This window comes from Muntiacus reevesi, chromosome 3 (assembly GCF_963930625.1).
Source record: "Muntiacus reevesi chromosome 3, mMunRee1.1, whole genome shotgun sequence".
NCBI lineage: Eukaryota > Metazoa > Chordata > Mammalia > Artiodactyla > Cervidae > Muntiacus > Muntiacus reevesi.
Window position 1 is genome coordinate 4259154 of NC_089251.1, and position 18108 is coordinate 4277261.

Genomic DNA, 18108 nt, shown 5'->3' on the forward strand with positions numbered 1-18108 from the left:
GAGTAACCCCTGCTCGCTGCAACTAGAGAAAGCTGGCGAGCAACAGTGAAGATCCAGCACAACCAAAATAAAATAATAATTAATTAAAAAAAAATAATACAAGCATGTTCTCTATGAAAAATTTTTTAAAAGCTATAAAATAGGGAAATCTAAATTATTGGGGGGGAAAGTTAGAGACTGTTGAATCTCGCTGAGGTACAATTCTAAAACCCTTCATGCATATAAACTCTACCTGGCTTGGGACCAACCTCAGATAAAAAAGAGCCATAATAACCTCAGATATGCAGATGACACCACCCTTATGGCAGAAAGGGAAGAAGAACTAAAGAGCCTCTTGATGAAAGTGAAAGAGGAGAGTGAAAAAGTTGGCTTAAAGCTCAACATTCAGAAAACTAAGATCATGGCATCTTGTCCCATCACTTCACGGCAAATAGATGGGGAAACAGTGGAAACAGTGGCCGACTTTATTTTTCTGGGTTCCAAAATCACTGCAGATGGTGACTGAAGCCATGAAATTAAAAGACGCTTACTCCTTGGAAGGAAAGTTATGACCAACCTAGACAGCATATTAAAAAGCAGAGACATTACTTTGTCAACAAAGGTCTGTCTTGTCAAGGCTATTGTTTTTCCAGTGGTCATGTATGGATGTGAGAGTTGGACTATAAAGAAAGCTGAGCTCAGAAGAATTGATGCTTTTGAACTGTGGTGTTGGAGAAGACTCTTGAGAGTCCCTTGGACTGCAAGGAGATCCAACCAGTCCATCCTAAAGGAGATCAGTCCTGGGTGTTCATTGGAAGGACTGATACTGAAGCTGAAACTCCAATCCTTTGGCCACCTGATGCGAAGAACTGACTCATTGGAAAAGCCCCTGATGCTGGGAAAGATTGGGGGCAGGAGGAGAAAGGGATGACAGAGGATGAGATGGTTGGATGGCATCACTGACTCGATGGACATGGGTTTGGGTGGACTCCGGGAGTTGGTGATAGAAAAGGAGGCTTGGTGTACTGCAGTTCATGGGGTCGCAAAGAATCGGACACAACTGAGCAACTGAACTGAAAGTAATTTACATACACATACCTACTCAGGTGCATTAAACCTCAACAGCTTCCATGAAAGAATTTACTTTTTAAAAAATTAACTTATTTTCATTTTTGGTTGTGCTGGGTCTTCTTGCTGTATGTGGGCCTCCCATTTCAGTGGCTTCTCTTGTTGAGGAGCCCAGGCTCTAGGCACACGGGCTCAGTAGTTATGGCGCACAGGCTTAGTTGCTCCACAGAATGAGGAATCTTCCTTGATCAGTAATTGAACGTGCATCCCCTGAATCGGCAGGCAGACTCTCATCCTCTGTACCACCAGGGAAGTCTGAGAATTTATTGTCTTTTGAACTTTTTGGAGTATGGCCAATTAACAATATTGTGATAGTTTCAGGTGAGCAGCGAAGGGGAAGAATTTACATTTAAGAGGAGAAATTATGTACTTTTAAAGTCATATGTAGGAGAAGGCAATGGCACCCCACTCCAGTACTTTTGCCTGGAAAATCCCATGGATGGAGGAGCTTGGTAGGCTGTAGTCCATAGGGTCGCTAAGAGTCAGACACAACTGAGCAAATTCACTTTCACTTTTCACTTTCATGCATTGGAGAAGGAAATGGCAACCCACTCCAGTGTTCTTGCCTGGAGAATCCCAGGGATGGCGGAGACTGGTGGGCTGCCATCTATGGGGTTGTACAGAGTCGGACACGACTGACGCAACTTAGCAACAGCAGTAAAGTCATATGTATTTGTATTCATACCAACTATCCTGCAGTATTATAAACCCACCACGAAAGCAACAATGTTCTGATTCGATACTTAAAATTATATTTTTAGAATGAATACTATCAAGAGAGTAACATGTGACTTCAACAAAAGTATGATTTTTATTGTATTACAGGCCACTAACTTGACTTGGCAAAATTTTGTAACTTTATTTGTACTAACAAAAGTCCTTATTTAGTACATTGTCCCTATGAGCTGGATGGGCTCATATGAGCCCATCCCTATGAGCCACTCCTGGTGGCTGGGAAGTCCTGGGAAGTCCCATGAACAGGGGAGCCTGGGGGGCTGCAGTTCCTGGGGTCACAAGAGTCAGACACAACCTAGTGACTTAGCCACCACACCACCACTGGGGGCTGGATAAGTTAGCTGAACAAGCAAAGTCATTACCTGGGTTTTGTGGCACTGCAAACTTACACCGAAGGATGGCTGTTCTCATCTTTCAGCATCTCACATTTTCTTAGCTTAAAAAATTGTATTTGTCAAAACCATGCTTTTCTGATTTCTAACACATGGTATATCAGGCTGTTGGAATATAATTATTTTTAGACTTGTGACCATAAAAGACCTTTTTTACGTGAAGAACTGCACATTATTTGAAATTACCCAAATGATGTCTTGATTTGAGGCACAAATCCCAGGTACCTATAGCTTTTAGTAACATGGTGCCACTGTGAGAAGAGGGGTGGGGAGAAAAATGATTAATATAAAGTAATTATTAAGTGAATTTCACCACAGTTTATATTTATGGGAAATCTTTATATTGGATGCCAAAGGGCAGGTGCAATCTGGAAAACAATCTAGCAAATATATTTTGTTACATGTTTTGTATCAGATAATTATCAACCACTACAAACTCTGGTGGCTCAGATGGTAAAAAATCAGTCTGCCAATGCAGCAGATTCGGGTTTGATCCCTGGGCTGGGAAGATCCCCTGGAGTAGGTAATGGCAACCCACTCCAGTATTCTTGCCTGGAGAATTCCATGGATAGAGGAGCCTGGAGGGCTACAGTTCATGAAGTTGAAAAGAGTTGGACAAGACTGAAGTGACTCAGCATGCACACACAACTGAAAAATCAACCCTTCTAAGATCTATAAGAGAGAGGGAAATAAGGGCAATATGCCACCTGAAAGACTAGAGAGACAGAGGCAAATACAAAGAACAACAATTTACCTGAGCAGAAACCCACAAATGAAAACTGCCATGGGAACCAGTGCTACTTAAGAAAATCTGAACTACAATTGAGGCTTCCCTGGTGGCTCAGGGACTTTCCTAGTAACCCAGTTGGTAAAGATTCCGCCTGCAATGCAGGAGACCCTTGTTCAGTCCCTAGGTCAGGAAGATCCGGTAGAGAAGGGATAGGCTACCCACTCCAGTATCCTGGTGGCTCAGCTGGTGAAGAATCCGCCTGCAATGGGGGAGGCCTGGGTTCGATCCCTCAGTTGGGAAGATCCCCTGGAGAAAAACGTCTACCCACTCCAGTGTTCTGGCCTGGAGAATTCCATGGACTATGCATGGGGCCGCAGAGTAGGACACGACTGAGCGATTTCCACTTCCACTGGTGGCTCAGAGGGTAAAAAAATCTGCCTGCAGTGCAGGAGATCCAGGTTAGTGTGGACAACTCGGAGGGTTAAAAACTCTAGGAGCGCTGACTCACAGAGAGCCCCCCCCACCCCCCGCCAATTTTATGAGTTTTACCTCCAGGAGTTTGATGAGGTTCCCACAGTACTGAAGAAAATTCCGCTTGTTCTTCCAGCAGGAAGAGAAGAAGAAATACACTTAGAGCATTCTGTTCTCAACAAAACCAACCTAGCAGGCAGAGTATTGTCAGAGCCTAACTGACCTTGGGGGAAGGGAAAGACCCAACTCCTGCAGTTCTAGCCACCCACTCCAACCTAAACAGGGAGGGGGAAAAAAAAAAAACTTGTGGAAAAAAAAAGGAAAACACTTGTGAAGTTCACAGTTCAGTGGCAGATCAGTAAAAGATTTGGACCTAACCCCAGGAGTATACAACAATGCCTCCTGCCACACCTCACCACCATTTACTAAAAACCTATTTACAACAGTTCTTTTAGCATAGTACATTCTGTCCCACTATCAAGAACAATTTACAGGGAGGTCCCTGGTCCAGTTGTGAGAACTCTGCTCTTCCACTGCAATGGGCACGAATTCAATTCTGGTTGGGGAGCTAAGATCGCCCATGTCCCCCTCTGCAGCCAAAAAAATAACAAAACCAACAAACAACAACAACAACACCCCAAGGCATACCATGAGGTGAAACCACAATTTGAAGAGACAGAGCAAGCATTAGACCTAGACATGGGAGGGTTTTCAGACCAGGAAGGTAAGCACTATAATTACTATGCTGAGCGCTCTAATGGATAAAGCAGACAGCATGCAAAAAAGATACACAAGTAAGCAGAGACTTGGAAATCCTAAGAGAAAACCAAAAAAAAAAAAAAAAAAAAAGAAGACCACAAGGAAGAAGCTACAGATAAAATACATTGTAACAGACATAAATGCCTCTAATGGGCTTACTGGATTTCCCTGATGGCTCAGCAGGTGAAGAATTTGCCTGCAATGCAAAAGACACAGGAAACGCGAGTTTGATCCCTGGGTTGGGAGGATTCCCTGGAAAAGGAAATGGCACCTGCTCCAGTATTCTTGCCTGAAAAATCCCATGGACAGAGGAGGCTGATGGGCTACAGTCCATGGGGTTCCAAAGAATCGGACATGACTGAGCAACTAAGCACGCAGGCAATGGGCTTACTAGCAGGCTAGACATGACTGAGGAAAGAATCTGAGCTTGAGGATATCTCAGGACAAACTACCAGGGCTAAAAGCAAAAGGGACAAAGACTGAAAAACAAAACAGTGAGTCCAAGGACTGAGGGACAACCACAAAAGCTGTAGCATTGGCATACTAGGGGTCCAAGAAGAAAGAAAAGGATGGAAGAAATATTTGAAACAGAAATAACAGAAATTTCCCCAAATTAATGTCGGGCACCAAATTGCAGGCCCAGGCAGCTCAGAGACCACCAAGGAGGGTAAATGTCCCCAAACTACAACTAGGCATGTGCATGTGCGTGTGCATGTGCTCAGTCGTGTCTGACTCTTTGGGACCCCACAGACTGTAGCCCACCAGGTTCCTCTTCCATGGGATTTTTCAGGCAAGAATTCTGGACTGGGTTGCCATTTCCTCCTCCAAGGGACTCTTCCCAACCCAGGGATTGAACCTGAGTCTCCTGCATCTCCTGCGTTGGCAGGCGAATTCCTTACCACTACAACTAGGTAAGGGAGGCCCCACAACTACAGCTACAACTACAACTGGGAAGCCCTACAACTAGGCAGAGCATGTTCAAAGTGCAGAAAAACAAAGATAAACTCCTGAAAGGAGACAAATGAAACACTTAATTCGCTGTGTCCTACTTAAAGTGAGAAACTCAAAGCTCTCCCATTCAGATAAGGTACAAGGCAAGGATGTCCACTGTCACCACTTCTTTTCAGCATCATTCTCGAAGTCCTTGCTAATGCATTAAGGACAGAAAGGAAAATAAAATGTGAATAGATTGTGAAGGGAGAAATAAAACTGACTTGTTAAGTTCAATTCAGTAGCTCAGTTGTGTCCTACTCCTTGCGACCCTACAAACTGCAGCACCCCAGGCCTCCCTGTCCATCACCAACTCCCAAGGTCCACCCAAACCCATGTCCATTGAGTCAGTGATGCCAACCAACCATCTCATCCTCTGTCGTCCCCTTCTCCTCCCACCCTCAATCTTTCCCAGCATCAGGGTCTTTTCAAATGAGTCAGCTCTTCACATCAGGTGGCCAAAGTATTGGAGTTTCAGCTTCAACATTAGCCCTTACAATGAATGTTCAGGTCTGATTTCCTTTAGAATGGACTGGTTAACTTTTTTAGACAGGTGAAATTATAATCTGTGTAGAAAATCCAAAGTAATTGAAAAAAAAAAAAAAACAGAATAAGTGATTTTAGCAAGGTAACAGCATGTAGGTTAATTAATTATTGACATCATTGACTGAGGTATTTTTGCAGAAACCAATGCCTATGGCCTGTGATTTGTTATGTAAGTGAATACTGAAACATCTCTGATAAATAATGTTCAAGGTAAAAAAAGATGTATTAATACATTTCTGGTCAAAAATCTGTTAATATACAAAAGTCAACCGCTTTCCTATACACCACCAATGAAAACATGGAATTTGAATTATAAATACAACAGCATTTACATTGTTCATGTTTAGTCACTAAGTCATGTCCAACTCTTTTGCGACCCTGTGGACTGTAGCCCACCAGATTCCTCTGTCCATGGGATTATCCAGGCAAGAATACTGGAGTGGGTTGCTATTTCTTTCTCCAGGGGGTCACCCCGACCCAGGGATCGAACCTGTGTCACCTGCATTGCAGGCAGATTCTTTACCACTGAGTCACCAGGGAAGCTCAGCATTTACATAAGCACCCCCCAAATGAAATGCTCACATACAAATCTAACAAAACATGTACAAGATTAATACAAAGACAATTACAAAACTTTGACAAGAGATACCAAGGAAGAACAAAATAAACGGAGAGACATTCCATTTTCATGGACAGGAAGACTCATAGTATCAAGGTGTCTGTTCTTCTCACCTTAAGCTATGGAATCAAGCCACAAAATAATTTTCTGGCTATTGACAAACTGACTGTAAAGTTTATATGGAGAACGAAAAGACCCAGAGTAGTCAACTCAATATTGAAGGAGAAGAACAAAATCAGAAGACTGATGTTACCCAACTTCAAGACTTATAAAGCTATTCAAGACAGTGTGGTATTGGTGAAAGAACAGACAAGTAGATCTATGGAACAGAATATAGAGTCCAGTTGCAGATCCCCATAGATGATATGACCCCAGTCTACTGATCACTGATAAAGTCAAAATAATTTCTTCTGCAAATGATGCTGGAACAATTGGACAACCACATCCATTAAAGAAACAATGAAGATAGACACACCTTATACCCTTAACAAAAATGAACTAAAAATGGATCAGAGATATAAATGTAAAATGCCAGAACTATGAGACTCCTGGTGATAACATAGGAGAAAACCTAGATGACCTTGGGTGTGCCTATACTTTGTAGATACAACACCAAAGTCAGGATCCATGAAGAAAATAATTGATAAGCTAGATTTTATTAAAATTAGAAACTTGTGTTTTGTGAAAGATAATTTCAAGATAATCAGAGGAGAAGCTACAGACTTAGAACAAATATTTGCAAAATAGATACCTTACAAAGGACTGTTATCCAAAACATACAAAGAACTCATGACACTCAACATTAAGAAAACAAACAACCCAACAACCCAAGACATACAAAGAACACTTAAAACTTAACATTAAGAAAACGAACTACATTTCACCTAAATAGATATATGGCCTGTAAGTTAGTACATGAAGAAATGCCCCATATCATGTCGTCAAAAAAATACAAATTAAAACAATAATGAGATACTCTTATACACCTATAAGAGTGGCCAAAATCTGGAACACTGACAGCACCAAATGGTAGTGCTACTCTGGAAAACCATTTGGTGGTTTCTCATAAAATTAAATATACTTTTACAGTCGGATCCAGCAACGGTGCCCTAGATATTTATCCAAATGAACTGAAAACTTATATTTACATAAAAACCTGCACATGGATGTCTACAGCAGCTTTATTCATAATTGCCTAAACTTGGAAGCAACCAAAATGCCCTTCAGTGGGTGAATGGATAACTTAACTGTGGAAGATGCAGACAACAGAATATTAATCAGTGCTAAAAAGAAATGAAAGTGAAAACTGCTGAGTCGTGTCTGACTCTTTGGAACCCTATGGACTATGCAGTCCATGGAATTCTCCAGGCCAGAATACTGGAGTGGGTAGCCTTTCCTTTCTCCAGGGGAGCTTCCGAACCCAGGAATCGAACCAAGGTCTCCACATCGCAGGCGGATTCTTTACCAGCTGAGCCACAAGAGAAGCCCTCAAAAAAGAAATGAGCTATGAAGCCATGAAACGGTGCAAAGGAACCTGAAATGCATGTTATGAAGTGAAAGAAGCCAATCACAAAGGGCTGCATACTGTGTGACTCCAACGCTGAAGGCAAAACTACGGAGACAGTAGAAGGATGAGTGGCTGCCAGGGGTGAGACCAGGCAGGGATGAGCAGGCAGCGCACAGAGGATTCTCAGGGCAGTGAAAGCACTCTTGACATGGTAAGGACTGATACATGTCACTATACATTTGTCTAAATCCACAGAATGCACATATCAGGAGTAAATCCTAATGTAAACAATGGACTCTGGGTGTCATGACATGTCAATGTAGGCTCATCACTTGTAACAAATGTACTACATACACTGAGGGGGGATGTTAATAATGGGGGGTGCTATACTTAGGAGGGAGGGTATGCGTGGGTCCTTAGTCACTAACTCATGTCTGACGCTTTGCGACCTCATGGACTATAGCCCACCAGGCTCCTCTGTCCATGGGATTTTCCAGGCAAGAATACTGGAGTAGTGGATTGCCATTTCCACCTCCAAGGAATCTTCCTGACCCAGGGATTGAACCTGTGTCTTCTGCATCTTCTGCACTGGCAGGTGGATTCTTTACCATTAGCCACCTGAGAAGCCCATGGTGGGTAGGGCAACAAGTGAAATTTTCAGAAATTTCTGTACCTTCCTCTGAATTTTGCTGTGAACCTAAAACTGCTGAAAAAATAAAGTCCCTTTTAACCTTATGGTCAAAGGGCTCATGCAGTCAATTCAAAAGAAGATACACTAATTCTCAATATTTAGGTGAAAAGACATTCTGCATCATTAGTTTTTAGGGAAATACAAATGAGGCACACCCTTTAACCCACTGGTATGACTGAAATGTTAAAGATTCACAATAGGAATAGTATTGACAAGATTTTGGAGCAAATGGAAATCTTATACTTTGCTTATAGTAATTTAAGGTGGTAAAATCACCTTGGAAAATGGATTGTAATTTCTCAGTGTTAAAGACACACCTACTCTGTACTTCAGCAATTTCTCCCCTGCATATTTATCCAGGTTAAATGAAAACATGGGCTTCCCAGATGGTTCAGTGGTAAAGTATCCACCTGCCAAGGCATGAGACATAGGTTTGACCCCTGGGTCAGGGAGATCCCCTGGAAAAGGAAATGGCAACCCACTTCAGTATTCTTGCCTGGGAAACCCCATGGACAGAGGAAGCTGGTGGGTTACAGTCCATGGGGTCACAAAGCAGCTGGATACAACTTAGTAATTAAAAAACAACCACAGAAATGAAAACATATGTCAATTTAAAGACTTCTACAGTAATGTTCATAACAGCTTTATTAATAATAGCAGAAAACATGAAACTATCCAATATCCATCATTAGATGACTAAAAACAACCAAATTGTGGTGTATTCATTGAATGACATCCTTCTTTGCAATAAAAATGAATTCCTGATACATGCAATAACATTTGGGAACAGCACACACTTCATTTTGAACAAAAACAGATGGTTAAAAGAGTACATTATTTCATCAACAGAGCTCTAGAATAGTCTAAAATGAATCTATGGTGACAGATATGTTAATAGAAATTAGATCAATCATTGGGTAAATGGGAAGATTTACTGCCAAGTATCCCAAGGGCAATTTTCTGGCAGGAAGAAACTGTTTTATATTTTGATTAGAGATGGTTACAGGATATTACAGAGTTGCTAAAATTCCTCAATCATACACCTAAAATGTGTATTTATTGTGTATAATTGTATATAAAGACAAAAAATCATGGAATATGAGGCAAAATTGAAGGTAAATAATGATGAAATCAATAGAAATTATTATGACAGTTTAGTAATTCATTAAGAACAGATCAATTTCAAACAGAAATAATGAGTAACATGTTGTAACTGGATTGCTGTTAATCCAAATGATGAGTTATGAGTCAAATGATCAAACTGGAAAAAATACTGAAATCTTGACATAAAATACTGACATATAAAATTCACAATACATATCTAAAAATGAGAAAATCTGTAACAACCTAGTAGTAGTAATGTGTTATCTGTTCTAAGTATTTAGTGTCAATCATTACAGCAGAAACTTTTATGTGCTCTGAATTTTTAAAGATTGTATATGAAACAAGGCTTGATAGAAAATTTTTTAAACTTGATAATCCTAAAAATTTGCACATTATCAAATGAAATATTAACTTGAAACTTTTATAAACTCAATAACATTTTATCAACCTTACTAGAAAAAAGACCAAATTATTTTGTGTTCTCTATGTAATAAGTAATCCTCATTAACCTCATGAACCTTATTACTGAGGTTATAGGGTATGAAGTCCAAATACACAACTTTTAGTAAATTTTTTGCAGCTTACATGTTTGTCTCTCAAAAATTTTAGTATCTGTGGGTTTTGTCCATTTAAAAATTTGGAGTTTGTGGCATTCATTTCACATAAATATTAAAGACACATCCTTCAAGTTGTGTAGACTTTGGGCTTTACAACTCCTGAACATACCTTGGATCAATGGGTCTCTGAGTGTAAAAAGCAAATTTGAGGGAGACTGCCTTCAGTCTAATTTTATAAAGTTTAAAAACATTCAAAACTTAATACAGTTACAGATTAAAGACAACTATGATAAAACGATAAGGAAATGCCCACAGTGGGCTCAGAGGCAGGATGACTTTGTGACTTTAGAAGGGGCAGTAGGCACTTTTTGCCTTCATGGGCACTTTTCTCCTTAAAAATACCGAAAATCGCATTTTAGGACTGTGTTGGTATAAAGACAGATGGTAACTAGTAATAGGTTTTCCTCAACCTAAAATTTCACTTGTTTTCTGATTCTACAAGAAGTTAAAACACTTTCTCCTGTGTCCCTAGCCCAAGCTTACAATGTGTAATGGAGAAGCCCCTCCCCTCAGTGTTCATTGTAATACTCCCGTTTCTTACACCATGGTGAGCAGTTTTAGCATTTTATACAACCATCCTTCCATGTCTAGTTTAATAGAAACGTATGTAATGCATCGTGCAAGGATACAAATGAAAATGGTTATCTCAGGTACATAGAAATTCAGGTGATTTTTTACTATCTTGTCTCTCTTTCAAAAATCAGTTTGTTTTTTCAATAGCCAGCAGGATCCCTATTTTTCAGAAGTATTAATATTATTTTTTAAAGGATACACACGCACAACTTATAGCACAATATATAATTCGTGACTTTCCTATTTAACTACTAGATTTTACTTTGGCCAACACCGTCCAAGAGACAGAAGAAAACCGAGAAAGGAAGAATTAACGGTCAATACCTTGTGCTGGGACGGTTAAAATTTACATAACGGGCACCGAGCTTTCCGATAAGCCACACCCCTTCTGGAATGTTCACCAGGACCCTATCCCCGCTTCACCCACTTCCCCTTCTCATTCTGCGGGTTGAGTTCTCCGAGGTAAGGTCATCGCTGGCCCGCTTCTCCGGACTAGGCCCGCCTCGGCCTCTGCTTTGCTTCTCCGGACTGGGCGTGTCTTGGCCTCTGATTTCCTTTAGAGCCTTGGTCAGAACTAGTAATTATTTTTTTGTGTCACCTTCTCAGCTAGTGGTGGCGCCTCGTCGTCGTCGTCGTCATCGTCAAAGTCAGTCAGTAGTAGCGTCAAGAAAAGGGTAGGCTTTCCAGGTGGTTGTACTGTTTTCCTCTGTATTATTTCTTCTCTTTGCAGTATTTTTTTTTTTTTTACAAAGTATATATTTCCCACGAATTACGTGTTGTTTACACACTATTCTATTTTAGGTCTTAAATCTAAAGAGAAAAAAAAAATTGCTTCGCAACTCATAACAGGCTCTATTGAAACTCGTGAGGCGTCGAAGAGAGAAGAAACAGAACCGAACGGAAAAGGCAGGAGGGTAGGCGTACAGGGGGCCCAGGGTGGGCCCGTCAGGCGCGGCTGCTACCGGCAGAAATCCTTGGCCAGGCCGCGGTCAACGCTAGGCCGCAAACTTGCCTCAAGGGCCCCAGGGGCCTCTGCCCCTCCCTCCTCTGCCCCTCCCTCCCCCTCCTGCCCCTGCCTCCGCCTCCCTCCTTCCCCTCCCCCCCCGCGCCCCCTGCAAGACACTCCTGATTGGCCAGACCCTAGCCCGGAAGTGGCGCCACGCCGGGCTTCCCGGCCTCTTGGCTGAGCCCGGGTGCTCTTCCTCACGCCCCGCCCCTCGGGGGGCATCAAAACAAGAGAGCGGCGGCTGGGGCGGGGCCTGCGGACGGTCGACGCCGCGCAGGGGGCGGGGCCTGTGCTCGCGGCGCCCGCTGGTTGGCTGATGGGGTGCGGGCTGAGGCGCTTAGGGTTGCGCGGCCGCGCTTCCGCCCTCGGCCGACTGTTGAGCCGAGGCATGGAGGCGGGTTAGCGACCGGCGTGAGGCCGAGCGGGGGGTGAGGAGAACGGCGGGCCCGAGGCTGCAGGCCCGGCGGGCCCGAGTGCGCGCGCGGCTGGTGAGTGCCGGGCCGCGTGGAGTAACCTTCGCGGCGCGTGAGGCGCGGGTGGGGGAGGGGCGGCGCGAGCTTGGCCGCGTTCTTCAGCAGAGTTGAGGCGCGCGAAGCGGGGAGCATCCCCGCCGCGTCCGCTGGACCACCCTCCTGTGCTGCTCGCGCCCCGGGGCCCCGGGCGTTGGGACTCTCGTCCTCTGCTTTCACGTCGTCTACATTGCGGTCCCGTGTGAGCGGTTCTGGGTCTGGGCACTGCGTAATCTCGGTGGAATTGATTGGGGGGTCGTCTCACTGTGGAAAGTTTCTGTCCTTTCGACGCCACCTCCTTTCTCCTGATGGGGTCCGTGACTTTGGAGAGAGTGCCACTCCCGAGTGGCCACCTGAGTCCTCCTGCCCCACCTGAAGGCGATGTATCGCTGACAGCCAGCCACAAGGGGCTTTGCCGCCTTCCCCACTTCCCAGGAGCGACAATGTACAGACCCTGAAGGAACCGTCACGAGTCTCCAAGGATCGGTTTGCTATTTAAAGCTACAGAGATGAGTTACTTACTGACGGTCCTAGGACTGAACTCACTTACATTTGCTAATTGGGGTTTTTCGACAGTGGCTCACTGTCTGTCCCCTTAGTGGGGACGAGGTCTCCCGTGAAACGACTCCCCCCTGTGGAGTCAGAATGGCAGTAGACCCACAGGCAAGTTGTCTAATCTCTGAGCCCCGAGCTTTTTCATCAAATGGTTACATTCCGCTCTGTAAATATTGATGTGAAACTCAGATGAGAGTATATAAACCACTTCCTCAGTTTTGTTTTGCCTTTTCAGAAATGTTCTTTGCGGAGCCAGAGTCTGGGTGTATATGAATGCAGATCCTCACCCATTCCCAAATAAATCCAGGCATCTCAACTGAGAGGATCACTTCTCCGGTAGGCCATCACCTCAGGTAATTTGTTTTTTTAAGATTTATGTATTTTTGACTGTGCTGGGTCTTAGTTGCTGTGGGCATTCTCTAGTTGCGGTGTGTGGCCTTCTCACTGAGGTGGCTTCTCTTGTGGAGTATGGTTTCTAGAGCAGAGTTCAGTAGTTGCCCTAGGGCATGTGGGATTTTCCTAGACCAGGGATGGAACCTATGGCTCCTGCATTGGCAGGTGATTTCTTGACCACTGGACCACCAGGAACGACCCCAGGTAATTGTTAAATTAACATTTAAGACATTTTTTTTTTCAGTCACTTAATATGTGCCCAGCACTGAAGTAAAGTATATACAAAGCAGATCCTTGCCCCCTAAAAGACTCAAAATTTTTGAGGATGGTGCATGTATGTGGGAAACATCTGATAGTAAACACCTTAGCCTGACAAGGTGAATGTAGTGATAGAAACTGTATAGAGTCCTGAGAGGACTGAGAAGAAAGTCAAACTGGAAAGGGAGGGGCTGAGTTAGACTCCTAGCCCCCAGGCATGATGATGCTCAGAGATGAATTGCATATAGGTAGATCTCAAATCTGGCTTTTTATCACTGCTGGAATTGTTTTAGATTGAACCTGAACTTTATCAGTGGTATCTCACCATCTGCTTTTTTCTACGAAGTTCATTTGGTGAGTCATGCATATTCAGGTTTAAGATCCAGGCAAAGGTCTGAAGGGTAGGTGTTAAAGGCAGAAGAGCTCCCATAAATGCAGGTAATGCCAGATACCAGGAGGCATTTTAGGAAGAGCAAGTGAGGGGGAAATGGCAAGAGATGATATTGAAGCCAGCTCTTGCAGGGACTGGTGTGGTGAGCTCAGAAGTTATTGCCCAGATGTAGAGAAGTCATCTGTGTTTTCAAAGTCCAGTTTTTGGTTTGGCCTTTGGCAGCATTTTTGGGAAGAATTGATGGTGGATCAAACAAGAGGCAGATCATTTATGTTTTCTTATGGAATCTAGGCAAATAGTGAAAATGTATTAAGACAGTGGCAGTCTCACTGACAGTTAAGTACAGATGTAATCAAGGTGGTAGACACTGTGGAACTTGTAGAGATGGGTCTAAGGGAAGAGAGAATACAATTAACAGGTTACTGGTTTGAAAACTGAAGGCATGGTAATACCATGGATATAGAGAATACAGGACAGATCACAGATTTAAGGGAAGGACTTTGTTCTGTTCCGGTCCTATTTACTCTGACGCACCAGTCAGGTGAGTAGAGATATTTTATATAGTTGGATATTGAGTAAAGTCGGCCTTCAGTATCTTCAGGTTTCACATATGTGAATACAGAGAGCCAGCTGTGTTCATTGTGCTACACTGTTTTATGTGGGGAGTTGAGCATCTGCAGATTTTGGTATCCGTGGTGGGGTTTTATCTTCTGGAACCAATTGCAAGTACTGAGGGACAGCTGTATATCTTTCTGGAATTCTAGGCTAGGCTATCATTATTGAGTAACTGAAACATAGGTAAGCATTGCACTGAGTTTACATACATTCTTAGTCTTTGGGAAGCTTCAGTATAAGTAGTAGTTATGGGTTGAATTAAGTCACTTAGAAAGAGGATACTGAATGAAGAGGAGGATAGAGCCCTGAAGACAAACCTTTGGACATTTTGATGTTAGGAGGGGGAAAAGGAAGCAGATGGTTCTGGAGATTGGGTAGAGGAAATGAAAGGAGAATTGTATATTAGCTATGGATTAAATGTTAGCACTTTCACATTTTGGAGTCCAGTAAAGAACCAACTGGATTTGATATTACAGAGATTATTAGGGACTTTTGTGAAAACATTCAGTGAAACGTAAGATACAACCCAGAGTGCAAAGGAACTAAATTATTTTTTCAAGGGTTAGTTTCTCAGTGGACTCAGTGCTTTCACTGCTGCAGCCTAGGTTCAGTCCCTTAGTTCAGTTTTGGGGAACTAAGATCCCACAAGCCACTTGGCCCGGCTGAGGGGTGAAAAATAAATGAAAGCAATTGCAAAGAAGTTTTTGATAATTTCCAAGAAGTGGAACTTCCCTGGTGGTCCAGTGGTTAGGACTCTGCCTTCTAATGCAGGGGGCACTGATTTGATACCTGGTGGGGGAGCTAGGTTCCCACATGCTGTGTGGTGCAGCCAATAAGTAAATTAAAAAATTCCAAGAAGTTTTAGCTAGGAATGGTAGAAGAAAGTGATTGTTATATGAAGTTTCTGGCCAACTATTACTGAGAAATGGTAGCCCTGGCTAAGTCAGTGAAAAGTAACAGTTACATCTCTGGTGAAGCATCCTCTGTGATCATCAAATCAGCTCTCTCTTTAATGCACAGGAGCAGCTCTGATTTCTGCAGCTTGAGGATTCTCCCTGGACACTCTCATTTGTGGTTCAGTAATGGTTCCCAGCAGTAAAAACGCTGATGAAATTAACAAAACTGCCTTCCAGAAGAAGTGAGTTGTGCAAAAACTTGCAAGGTTCATAGCTATCTACCAATAGTTTTCCCTTTAAAGAAAAATCAAAATTTACTTATTATACCTTGTTCACATTTTTTGGGCTTAACTATCAGGCCAATGATGATTTTGTTTTAAGGACATAACAACACCCATTTATGACCTTTTGAGAGGAGCTGTGGAAATGGATGTTTCTGTTATTGATGGCCTCTAGCATTGTTCTGTGTTCTGAATTCCATTCTTACCTGTTGTATGGTAGTAACTTTCATCTACTTTGAGAAAATTTATAGTTTTGCTTTCTGGAATCTGGGAGTAGGCTAACTCTTTGAATGAGTTGAATAAAAATCAAACTCCATAATTTTTTTTATCCTTTGGCAGCACATGTGGGATCTTACATGTACCCCTTGCCTTGGAAGTGTGGAGTCTTAATCACTGGACTTCAAGGGAGGTCCCTCCATAATTTTCTTAAGAAAAAGTTTCTTCTGCTAATAGTGAGGGACAGGGAAGACTGGCATGCTGCATTCTGGGGGGTTGCAAGGTGTTGGACATGACGGAGCAACTGAACAACTATTAATAGTTATTAAAGTATACAGCATTTTATTTGTATTTCAGTTCAGTCGCTCCATCGGGTCTGACTCTGTGTGTGTGTGTGTGTGTGTGTGTGTGTGTGTGTCTGACACTTTGCGACCCCATGAACCGCAGCACAACAGAACTCCCAGAGTCCACCCAAACCCATGTCCATCGAGTTGGTGATGCCATCCAACCATCTCATCCTCTGTCATCCCCTTCTCCTGCCCTCAGTCTTTCTCAGCATCAGGGTCTTTTCCAATGAGTCAGCTCATCGCATCAGGTGGCCAAAGGATTGGAGTTTCAGGTTCAGCATCAGTCCTTCCAATGAACACCCAGGACTGATCTCCTTCAGGATGGACTGGTTGGATCTCCTTGCAGTCCAAGGGACTCTCAAGAGTCTTCTCCAACACCACAGTTCAAAAGCATCAATTCTTCTGAGCTCAGCTTTCTTTATAGTCCAACTCTCACATCCATACGTGACCACTGGAAAAACAATAGCCTTGACAAGACGGACCTTTGCTGGCAAAGTAGTGTCTCTGCTTTTCAATATGCTATCTAGGTTGGTCATAACTTTCCTTCCAAGGAGTAAGCGTCTTCTAATTTCATGGCTTGCAATCACCATCTGCAGTGATTTTGGAACCCAGAAAAATAAAGTCGGCCACTGTTTCCACTGTTTCCCCATCTATTTGCCGTGAAGTGATGGGACAAGATGCCATGATCTTAGTTTTCTGAATGTTGAGCTTTAAGCCAACTTTTTCACTCTCCTCTTTCACTTTCATTAAGAGGCTGCTGCTGCGTCACCTTCTGCCATAAGGGTGGTGTCATCTGCATTCTGAGGTTATTGATATTTCTCCTGGCAATCTTGATTCCAGCTTGTACTTCCTCCAGCCCAGCGTTTCTCCTCCAGCCCAGCGTTTCTCGTGATGTACTCTGCATATAAGTTTAATAAGCAGGGTGACAATATACAGCCTTGACATACTCCTTTTCCTATTTGGAACCAGTCTGTTGTTCCATGTCCAGTTCTAACTGTTGCTTCCTGACCTGCATACAGGTTTCTCAAGAGGCAGGTCAGGTGGTCTGGTATGCCCATCTCTTTCAGAATTTTCCACAGTTTATTGTGATCCACACAGTCAAAAGCTTTGGCATAGTCAAAAAAGCAGAAATAGATGTTTTTCTGGAACTTTCTTGCTTTTTCCATGATCCAGCGGATGTTGGCAATTTGATCTCTGGTTCTTCTGCCTTTTCTAAAACCAGCTTGAACAGCTGGAAGTTCACGGTTGACGTAATGCTGAAGCCTGGCTTGGCGAATTTTAAGCATTACTTTACTAGCGTGTGAGATGAGTGCAATTGTACAATAGTTTGAGCATTCTTTGGCATTGCCTTTCTTTGGGATTGGGATGAAAACTGGCCTTTTCCAGTCCTGTGGCCATTGCTGAGTTTTCCATATTTGCTGACATATTGAGTGTAGCACTTTCATAGTGTCATCTTCCAGAATTTGAAATAGCTCCATCACCTTTACTAGCTTTGTTCGTGGTGGAGCTTCCTAAGGCCTAGTTGACTTCACATTCCAGGATGTCTGGCTCTAGGTGAGTGATCACACCATCGTGATTATCTGGGTCGTGAAGATCTTTTTTGTATGGTTCTTCTGTGTATTCTTGCCACCTCTTCTTAATATCTCTGCTTCTGTTAGGTCCCTACCATTTCTGTCCTTTGTTGAGCCCATCTTTGTATGAAATGTTCCTTTGGTATCTAATTTTCTTGAAGAGATCTCTAGTCTTTCCCATTCTGTTGTTTTCCTCTATTTGTTTGCATTGATCGCTGAGGAAGGCTTC

At 42.9% G+C, this 18108-nt stretch overlaps 1 protein-coding gene across 3 annotated transcripts in view; it reads left to right on the plus strand.

Annotated features, from left to right (window-relative positions):
- Positions 1–12199: 12199 nt before the first annotated feature.
- Positions 12200–18108, plus strand: part of SETX (senataxin) — a 76849-nt gene continuing 70940 nt past the window's right edge. For 2 of the 3 annotated variants that reach the window (XM_065928192.1, XM_065928194.1), the window contains exons 1-2: positions 12200–12335; positions 13147–13264. In XM_065928192.1, coding sequence (XP_065784264.1) covers positions 13185–13264 — 80 coding nt within the window. In that variant the 5' untranslated portion in view covers positions 12200–12335; positions 13147–13184. Of the gene's footprint in view, positions 12336–13146; positions 13265–15588; positions 15707–18108 lie in introns of those variants that run through there. The other variant, XM_065928193.1, reaches the window with a different exon arrangement.